Source organism: Macrotis lagotis, chromosome 2 (genome assembly GCF_037893015.1).
Source record: "Macrotis lagotis isolate mMagLag1 chromosome 2, bilby.v1.9.chrom.fasta, whole genome shotgun sequence".
Classification (NCBI taxonomy): domain Eukaryota; kingdom Metazoa; phylum Chordata; class Mammalia; order Peramelemorphia; family Peramelidae; genus Macrotis; species Macrotis lagotis.
This window is the reverse complement of record NC_133659.1, coordinates 118,257,636-118,268,245: the sequence shown is the minus strand read 5'-3', so window position 1 is coordinate 118,268,245 and position 10,610 is coordinate 118,257,636. Positions and strand designations below refer to the sequence as shown.

Below are 10,610 nucleotides of genomic sequence, written 5' to 3'. Positions count from 1 at the left end.
ATGTCTAGTTTTCTCTCTTGTTGGTCAATAGGCCTAATTTTTTTCTGCTTTCCTACTCTTTTCATTTTTAGAATGAAAGTTATTAGAACCCCATCATAACAACAATGGTAGAATAACAATGACTTACAGGCTTGCTAGGTTATAATGAAAAAATATACCTCACTAGCTGTAATCTAATCTAAATCTAGCTGTCATGTAACCCAATCAAGCCAAAGAAGAACTGACTTTTGACGGAAGTTTAATGCATTTTCCATCTTGGAGCTTTCTGATGATATCCCCTCTCCCTCCTCCTAGTATAGCTCATTTTTTTCCCCTTAATACCGAGTGCCTAATGGTCTCTCTCTCTCTAACTGTGATAATAGGATTGATAAAAGGATTGATGAATAACTGAATTCCTTTCAGTCCCAGTCATGATGCTATTTATGGTCATACTCCTTCCCCTAGTTTCAAGAACAATGATCAAAACATTTATACTACTTCATAGAAATGTTATGGTTTCTCTAGGAGCCATAGACAAGATGGTTACAATAATAACTGTATTATTACATCCTCCAAGACATCAGGTCCTAAGTGCTCCTTCTTGGGTATCCCCAGCTTGTTTCATCACCACCCCCAATCTTCCCAACCCAGTCATAGAACTGAACTTCTTAGGACAAGAACCATCTCTGCTTTTCTATCGCAGGCACTTAAGATTAATGCTTGGCACATTCGCCATTATTTTCAGCATTATGACCGAATATGTAGTATGAAAATAAAATTTATGTTTATCTCATTTTTTTCTCCTGAGTATTCCAGATGTGCTAAGATGTTCAAGACAGGAAGAAGAAAAGTAGTAAAGACAATGGACCAGAAAAATCAGCTCTCATGTAACTAAGAGGTGGTTGTACTGATCTCTTTTATTTAACTTGATATTCAAACTCATGAGAAAACAGTGACAACATGGCAACCTTCAAAGAATTTATTTGTACTTCACACATCAACTTATACTGGAATTTTATAAGTACAGCATCCTTAAACAAATGCTTAATTACCTTTTAAATTTACAGATACCATATTTGTAAATACCTGAAATCACATTAAAGAAAACAAAATGATCACTATAAATAATTATCCTTTCTTTGAACTTTTTAATAGGACAAATATATGCAAAATAATGTTTTTTCAGCAACCAAAAGCATTAACTCAATATTCAGAATCACAGTGTCATTTAACTAATACTTTTAAAGAACTAAGGTAAAAGTCTCTTAGCTTTATTAGATTTGGGAAGAAAATAACCAAGTTGAATTTATAAACAACACAGAAAAAATAAGTAGAGCTTTCCCACATGGGTACAAAAAGCTTCCCTTGAGTTAGTTTTCATGTTTCATCAAACCTGAAGAGAAACAATAGCTAAAAGTAACTCCGAATCATAAACTCAGCCCTAAGATGTCTTTAGGTGGGCTGAGTATTCATTACCTGTAGTACAAACAGAGGTCCAACTTGAGGTCCTAAAATTAAAATCAGACAATGACTCCCATCACCAAGACACAAATATCCCTTTAAAAGAAGTTCCACATGCTGGGTTGCATTATTTGACATCACAAGTGTTTAAGAATTAGAATATTACTGTAATATTTTTCACATACATAGCACCTTTCAAGTAAAGATCTCAAAGCACTTTTCAAACATTGGACAGATTAGGAAACAAGGGTCACTAAAAAACTGTGACATGCCTAAAAATTTCAACATAGGTTAGTGGTAAAATGACCAGAAGATCAAGGTCTGTCACCTTCTATTCCTTGTGGGAGTATTCGTGCTATCTTAGCATGCCACTGTTCTCTTAAATATTGAACTCTGTTTCCACAAAATGACATACAAACATAAAATTGGACTCTAGCTTTTAAAATGTCCCTGTTTATTGTGTTGTTAAATCCAAAGAGTTACTAAGCAATATGAAAAACATGGTTAACGACCACCTTGCTCCAGTTAATCCCTTCTCTTAAAAACATACCGAAATGAAACCCATTGTAAGTTGTAGTGTAAAAATTAACAGCATTGAAATCCAGTTAAATTAACTTTCATCAATATTCATTGACATAATTGTCCATACTGCCTAGTGTTTTCTCATAAGCTATAATCCTGACCAGAAGAATCACTTTTCTTATGCCGTGGAGATGGGGTGGTCTTTGTAGGTGATGGGGATGCAGTACCAGGTGAGTCAGTCCCTCCATCTGAAGTACTTGGTGATGATGCTAGGTGAGGAACTTTCTTTCTTCCAAGGAACCCTCCCCCTTCAAATCCACCTTTCTTCTTCATCTCTATTTTGTTTTCAGTTTCATCCTCGGATGCTCTTTTCTTGGATTCTGACCAACCTTCACCTATTTTCTGAGCTTCAATTCCACCATCTGATTCTCTTGAAGTTTTTGCTTCTGTTCCAGGAGACTTTTTTTCAGAGATGTTGCACTCCATCGCTGCCCATTTCATTTCTCCCTGTACTGGGCACAAACTATTTTCAGGGACAGCTTTTTCCACTGAATTTCTATTCAAATTAAAAGTTTGGAAGTCTTTGTAACTGTGAAAGCTCTCAGTCCTTCTTGCCCTTGCTAATAAAGGACTTTCTCTATAAGGCCTCACTGAGCCATAGGTAGCTGCTTCATGGATCGTTTCATGGTGCTGAAGTTGAAGGCTGAAACAGATTTAAAACAAACAAAAACTAGTATATTTCAAGATTATTTCTGTGCCAAAATATATTTATATTTATCACTAATTAAAAATTTGCAGTTATTCAGTCAAAACAATATATTTCAAAGATGAAATATTTGGGAAGAAAATTTTTTGAAGCTATCACAAAACTGGAGCTCAGATTTATCAGACAGGAAAGACAGACATCAGACATTAGAATGAGTATTATATATTATAGTTTGAATATTCCCCCAGAGCTTTGTGAAGTACTCTCCATTTATCTGATGAAGACAGTTTTCCAAATTTCTGAATTTTCCCAATATGTAGTTTAAAAGATTTAATGAAAATAATATTACTTTATAAATAGTAAATACAGCTCTACAAGAGGAAATACAAGCTAGATTTTATTTTCCATTAATAAATATTTCATTGAAAAAGATAAAAATAAGGTGAATTCCTTATTCCTACCTCCAACACTCTTAAATGTTGGCAGGTTTTGCCACTTCCTTCAAATACTTTCGCAGGGATATTATAAGAGGATGTTTTCTTATAAAATTTGATATAAAACTGGGCAACAATTTACATGAAGAAGTTGGATGGGAAAATTCTATATGTCTTTGAAAAGTGAATACAAAATTAAGAAAATCATAAAATGTAAATACTTTAAAAATGTTAATATTATTTCCTAGAAAAAGTATGAAAATTCAACATTCAAATCTGTCTAAAAAGAATTGAATTTGCATGTTTCATACATACCTAGAATTTGATTCCCGTAGGCGGTTATGCTGAACTACAGAAGTTGCTGGGCTGATATTAGGAGTAGCACATCGAGATGTACTCAGGTCACACTGATCCAGTAATTTAAGTAGTTCCTCTTCAGTTGGACCCCCTATATCTTAAGCAAATAAAAATTAATTAGTATTTCTTCTATGAATGCCTCATATGAATGATCAGTTTCCTTATGGCAACCTACCCTTATCTTCACTTTTATTAACAATATCCATAGCAGTGGTTAAATCCCACATTTGAATGCTGCCATTTGCATGCCCAGTGAATAAATACCGTCGTGGCCTTGAGCCCATTCTACTGGATCCTTCACATTCTCTCACAGTAAATGATGAAATTGTGGTACAATCAACAGCTTGGATCTCACATATTCTGAAAGAAAATTATATAATTGTCATTTAAACAGATATTAAATTGCAGAAAATCTTTTAATCCAAACCACATTATGAAGTGAAAATTCCCACTACAATATCATTCAACTGACACCTTCAAAAGAAAAAATTTGAGGGGGCTACAAGAATGCTAAAAACCATCACTATAATTAAGAGGGCTCGGGAAAGGTTTCCTGTAAAAAGAGTGGTATTTTAGCTGGGACTTAACAGAAATCAGAAGGTAAAAATGAAGTAGGAGAACATTCCTGGCATAGGGGACAAGGCAGAATAGAATAAATTCCTGGAGCTGAGAGAGGGAGAATTTTATTTGTAGAACAGCAAGGAGGTCAGTGTCAGTGGATCAAAAAAAGTATGGCAGAGAGTCAGGTGTCAGAAGACTAGACAGGTAGGAGGGGCAGGTCATGAAGAGCTCAGTTTTCAATTGTACTGTAGATGGAGTTTGCTTGGATCCTACAGGCATCTCTCATCTCAATTACTGTCATGTTCTCTATACGAGTCTCCATGACTCAAGCCAAGCTCCAAACTAATCTGCTTGCTCCCAAAATGATTCTTCATAAAGCCTAGATCTGACACTAATGGTTCCCTGATTGACTCTACATTTAAAGCTCTTTCCATTGTCTCTTTCTTGGTAGCTTGGTAGCATGGTGAATCGAGCACTGGGAGGATGGGAGTTCAAATCCTACCACAGGCACTTGAAAAGTCTATGACCTTGGGGAAGTCACTTAACCCTGACTGCCTCACATCCAGGGCCATCTCCAGTCGTTCTGATCCATATTTGGCCACTGAATCCAGATGACTCGGAAGTAGAAAGTGAGGCTGGTGACTTAGCACAGTCGTCATTGGTCCCCCCACTCAAATCCAATTCATGCACTTGTCATAGCACCCTGTCCCTGATGTTGTTGTCTTCAAGAATGAAGGACAAACATTAGTATGTCTGACCCCACACAAGACAACCCATTTCCCATCTAGGCACTTTCCCACTAGAGGGTCCTCCATGTCTGGAAAACTTTTCTTCCTCCTTTGTTTCTTGGAATCAATGGGTTCCTGCCTTCCTCCAAGACTCGGTGTTAAGGGGCCATTTTTTGAACAATGTATTAACAGTCCATTCCAGTTGGAATGGCCTTCTCTTGGAGGTTACTGCAATCCTGATCTGTGTGTTTACTGCCTCCCCCATTAGAAAGCAAGCTCCTGCATGGATATAGAAAGCTGAGTGAAGTGAGCAGGACCAGAAAAACACTATACAGATTAACAGCAACTTTGAACACATTTGTATATATACAACCTAGACAGTATTGTTCACTGCCATGGAGAAGGGGAGGGTGGTGAAAAAATATGGAACTCAAAAGCTTGCAAAAAAGATGAATGTAAAAAACTACACTGGAATCAGAAAAAAATAAATTTTAAAAAAATGCTATTTTGGGGATTTCCCCAAAGTTAGGTGAAAAAGGAGCTTTACAGCAGGGACTGTTTCACTTTTGTCTCGTATCTCCTAGTGTCTTATAATTTCTGGTTTAATGACTGATTAAAAATAATTCATAAAACACTTAGCACTATGTGATACAAAGAAAGACAAAAGGCAGCCTTTAGAAGCTCATAGTCTAATGAGGGAGAAAACATGCAAGCAACATATATATACATACATACATATATATATATATATATATATATATATATATGAATCTGAAGGATAAGTTGAAGCTAATCAACAGAAGGATAGAGGAGCCAAGAAGACTTATTTCTGAGTTTAAATATAGTCTCAAAAATTTACTATATGACCCCACTGAACACTGTTTGCCTCAGCTCCTCAACTGTAACATGAGCTAGAAAAGGAAATGGCAAAACACTCCAATATCTTTGCCAAGAAAAACCCCATATGGGGTCATGAAAAAGGATTGAAAACAATAAACAGGGAAGGGACTAGCTTTAAAGGAATTCAGAAAAGATATTTTCTAAAGGGAGAGATTTTCAGGTGTTGGTGAAGGATTGTTTGTCCTATTCCACTGTTGACTCACTATTGTAATCTACTGCAGGGCCTAGTTTTTACTCTAGGGAGTCAAAACCATGTTGTCTCATCTTGGACCATTCGTTTGTATGCCTGCTTCCTCCCCAGCGAGTTCTTCCTGAAACCTCCATTTTATGTAAGGGCACAGACCAGACTTATTCCCCTCACACCTACTTTCAGTTCTTTCCTGTGTGCTGTCTTGGGGAATGCAATATTGTTCAGGGCAGAAACCTGAAGTAAGCTCTTTTTTTTTTTAAGATTTTTCAAGGCAATGGGGTTAAGTGGCTTGCCCAAGGCCACATGGCTAGGTAATTATTAAATGTCTGAGGCTGGATTTGAACTCAGGTACTCCTGACTCCAGGGCCAGTGCTCTATCCACTGCGCCATCTAGCCTCCCCGGCTTAGTAAGCTCTCAGTTGAATAATTGTTTCCTTTTTTTCATCAGTGATACTCCCAAATCTTTTTTTCATACAGATAAATGTCCCTCATTTTGTAATCACTGTTTACTTTCTGAACCCAAATATAAGAATTTATATGCATTCCTACTAATTTCCAATCTTTCAAATACAATCCCAATTGTGAAAAAAAAGTCATATTACGTGTCTAAGTTCACACAGTGAATTAGTGACAAAGTGGTCATTAGCAACTATGTCTAGTCTCCTTATCCCAAATACCTTCTTTCCTTAATAGGGCATATTTTGATTCTCTAGTGTGCCTAACTGAAAAATCTCACATTACTTTAGATATCCTGTGTTATCAAACTTCTTCCAAATGATAAAAACAATACAAAGGTGAAGGACATGAACACCATGGACTCAAACTATCAAAAAATCAAGTACACACACACACACACACACACACACACACACAATGTGTCTCATATACTTTAACAACATTTTACTTGTGATTATGGAATGAGCACAAGTAACATGAGATGCAGTTCCTAGTTTTTAAAAGTCAGCATTTAATCAAAAAAATAAATAATCCAAGAAATTATACACCTGACCCAAATGAAATCACAAAATGAGTCCTTAAAATTTTCCAAGAACAAAAAACAAAACAAAAAAACCACTCTTCATTACAAAAATTATCCATAAACATAGAGAAAGCTGGAACACTGCCCAATACATTTTGGAAGGCAAAGGTGGTAGTGATTTTTAAATCAGGCAAAAATTACACTTAAAAGTAATAGATTCCATGGGGCGGCTAGATGGCGCAGTAGACAGAGCACTGGCCCTGGAGTCAGGAGTACCTGAGTTCAAATCTAGCCTCAGACACTTGATAATCACCTAGCCGTGTAGCCTTGGGCAAGCCACTTAACCCCACTGCCTTGCAAATTTTTTTTTAGGGTTTTTTTTTTGCAAGGCAAAGGGGGTTAAGTAGCTTGCCCAAGGCCACACAGCTAGGTGATTATTAAGTGTCTGAGACCGGATTTGAATCCAGGCACTCCTGACTCCAGGGCGGGTGCTTTATCCACTACTCCACCTAGCTGCTCCCGCCTTGCAAAAAAAGTAAAAAAAAAAAAAAAAAGAATAATAGATTCCAACAACAACAACAAAATTCACACTACTAAGACTCACTATTCTCCAAAAACTGCAGAGAAAATTAGAAAACATCCTACAAGTAATTAGGGATAGTGTGAAGTTTCACATCATATACTGACCTAGATATAAAAAGTTACATTATAAACAAATTAAGAGGAGTAAGGAAGAAAATAATTTCTATAGCTATGCTTAGGGAAGAGTTCATTCCCAAGGAAGGCAGAAAGGATCATAAAAGATAAAATGGACAAGGTTTATTATATACCAATACAATTAAATTTAGAAGGAAAATAATTAAGTTAAAATGAGGAGGGACATTCACATAAAACTTCTCTGATAAAAAAGGCTCTGTTGTATAGGGAACAGATTCTAAAATGTAAAAATAAGAGTTATTGTTCAGTAGAGAAATGGACAAAGGATATAAATAGGCAATTCTCAAATGAAGAAATGAAATCACTCGAGCCTTATGAAAAAAATTGCTCCAAATCATTCATTAGTGAATTGCAAATTAAAATTCTGAGATCCTCTCTCATACATATTAGCTTAGCAAAGAAGACATTTCAGAGAAAACAGGGAAGATTTAAATGAACTGATGTTAGCAGAATCAGGATGAGGTATACAATAACATTATAAAGTAAAACAATTTTGAAAAGTTTAAGTAACTGGAGATGTTTACCCTGATGTTTTCTTCAGCCTTAGGAGAGACAATAGAAGGCATTCTATGAGGAAGAAGAATTAAACTATCCTTCAAAATCCCTTAGGACAGAATTAGAGGCAGTGGGGTAGACAATTCAGAGTCAGATTGATTGCTTTTAAGGAATGATATACACTAGTAAAAACTACATGAATTGTTTAGAGAAGGAAATGGGTTTCCACTTTTCTAAATCTCTATGAAAATGAGAGATACATTGCAGAAAGAATTTTTATTCAGGTACAGGATGAAGCTCTTCCAACTATATTTCTATTAAAATGCTACTATATACAAGGTGAGGACAAAAAAGAAAACACCACAAATATATCTTTTTTCAAGGAGGCTGTAGTCTAATAGGTAGGTCATGGTTAGTTTACACTGCTTTATACCTCTTTAAATGGCTATTCAGAATATGGAAAGTGTAGTCTAAACAATAGATTTTACCTTTTGATTATTTGTAATTCCAAGAACCAGATTTATGCTACTGTTGTTGCTTGCTATTCAATCATTTGATTCTTTGTGACCCAATTTAGAGTTGTCTTGGCAGAGATACTGGAGTGGTTCACCATTTCCTTCTCCAGATCATTTTACAGATGAGGAATTGAGGTAAATAAGATTAAGTGATTTGTCTAGGGTCACACAGCAAGGATGTGTCTGAGGCTAGAAAAGAACTCAGAAAAATGAGTTTTTCCTAATTCCAGGCCTGGTACTCTATCCAGATGATGTGCCATCTCTCTGCTCTTTTATTCTAACAGAACAAAGTCAGTTTATGTTCCTTTAATCTATGGATTGAATTAAATTTTATACAGCTATCTATATTAATTTTCCTTTTTTATAAAAACCTCCCAAACTCACTATTGATTATTCTGATCTAATATCAAACCTGTTTCCTTTCTGATAACTCATCCTCACTTTGCACTAATTTTTCCAAAGGATTTCATATGTACTTACCGCTCGTCAATTTCATGAATTCAGACATTCCTAAAGTTAACACAAATGTAAATTTTGTAACAAGGACTGGTTGATTAAAACATACTACTGTCATTTGTATTTACAAGAAGAGGATAGGGAAGAAAAACAAATTAGAACTGAACAGGGATCTGAATTTGTTTTGTTAAACTATGTTCTAATGTGACATCAATTTTAATGAACATTTGCAGATTCATTGAGAAAGCAGAAAATATTAAATTATGATTTATAATATTTATTGAGTTAACAATAATTTGCTCTTTAAAGAAGCTAATGCTATTTTGTTTTAAAAAAAGGCTGTCAAAAGGTGAACCTGCATATTTGATTAATTCCTTTAAAAAGCTGCTTATGATTACCTTTTATGAACTTTGATATAAGGAAGACAAAAGAAAATCAGGTAATTTCTATTGAAAACTGCAGTAAGAGCTAATAATTTTAATATCAAAATTGTTACTCTAAAGTCCTATTAATATTCTTATTTATCACTATTTCTTTAAAAGCTAAAAGAATTTCATCAATGGAAAGAGAGAAGGGAAAATTTTTTGACATATTAGAGGGAATAAAGGAGATCTTCATATTTACAATATGAAACAGACAGAAAATTTCAAATTATTAGAATAAATTTTATCATCTTATCCTGCAGTTGCTATCTGGAGATAACCAGAACATAAATAACTATTCCACAGAAGAAAGCTAATCTATTTCCTTTCTGATTTCAAATGGTAAAAACAACAATAATAATAATGATGATGATGATGATAAAGGAGTCAAATTTTTCATTCGGGTTTCATTAAAATAGAATCGGTTGTTTCAGAATGTCAAACTATATATTACATGAGCTCCTGAGGGGCAGCAGGCATGCAGAAAGGAGGGGGGAAAAGGGCAGAGAATGACAGAGTCAGCAATGAGAAGACATTAACATGGAAAGAATAATCACAAAAGGGGCGGGGAGGCGAGGCCAAGCCCCTGCAATTTGGGACAGGGAGTAAGTTCTACTTTTGTCTGATATTGCCCCCTCACACACTGTTATTCCTAATAGTGAGAAGCAGTAGAAAAGAACAAGGAAAAGTGCTACCAACAACAACAGCACTGAAATCAGGTAAAATATTAATACCATGAGTGACAGAGAGAGAAAAAAATGATATTGTTCATAGACCAGTAAATAAAAATCAGAGATGTGTGAAAAGGAAGAGAAATAGTGATGAAGTTAAATTAAAAGAAAACTTTTGCAACAGGGTGCTGTGAAAGAAAATTACTAAAATTAAAAAAATTCAGGGAGATGAAATATGTTTAATAGTCATATTCCAAGAAATAATTATTTTGATTTCATTAAATAGCCAACTTAATGAAGAATTTCTATGAATTTATGACAATGAATTTGCATTCTGCACATCTCAAGCAGCTGACAATACAAAATGTGCCAATATACGGTTATCTTCCTAGTACATATACCTCCCAAAACATTGTTAAATGGCTCAGGCTCCTTCATCTCTTCATCTTTAAACAGGTCAAACTTATTCAGTAAAAATGAAATCAGTTACATGGTTTTCATTTGTTTCTTTTGTCTT

General features: G+C 35.1%; 1 protein-coding gene across 2 annotated transcripts in view; it reads right to left on the bottom strand.

Annotated features, from left to right (window-relative positions):
- Positions 1–878: 878 nt before the first annotated feature.
- Positions 879–10,610, bottom strand: part of KCTD3 (potassium channel tetramerization domain containing 3) — a 72,407-nt gene continuing 62,675 nt past the window's right edge. The window contains exons 16-18 of one of the 2 annotated variants that reach the window (XM_074222667.1): positions 3,635–3,819; positions 3,418–3,556; positions 879–2,665 (exon numbers count right to left, since the gene is read on the bottom strand). In XM_074222667.1, the coding sequence (XP_074078768.1) occupies positions 2,104–2,665; positions 3,418–3,556; positions 3,635–3,819 (886 nt within the window). In that variant the 3' untranslated portion in view covers positions 879–2,103. The remainder of the gene's footprint in view (positions 2,666–3,417; positions 3,557–3,634; positions 3,820–10,610) is intronic. The other variant, XM_074222668.1, reaches the window with a different exon arrangement.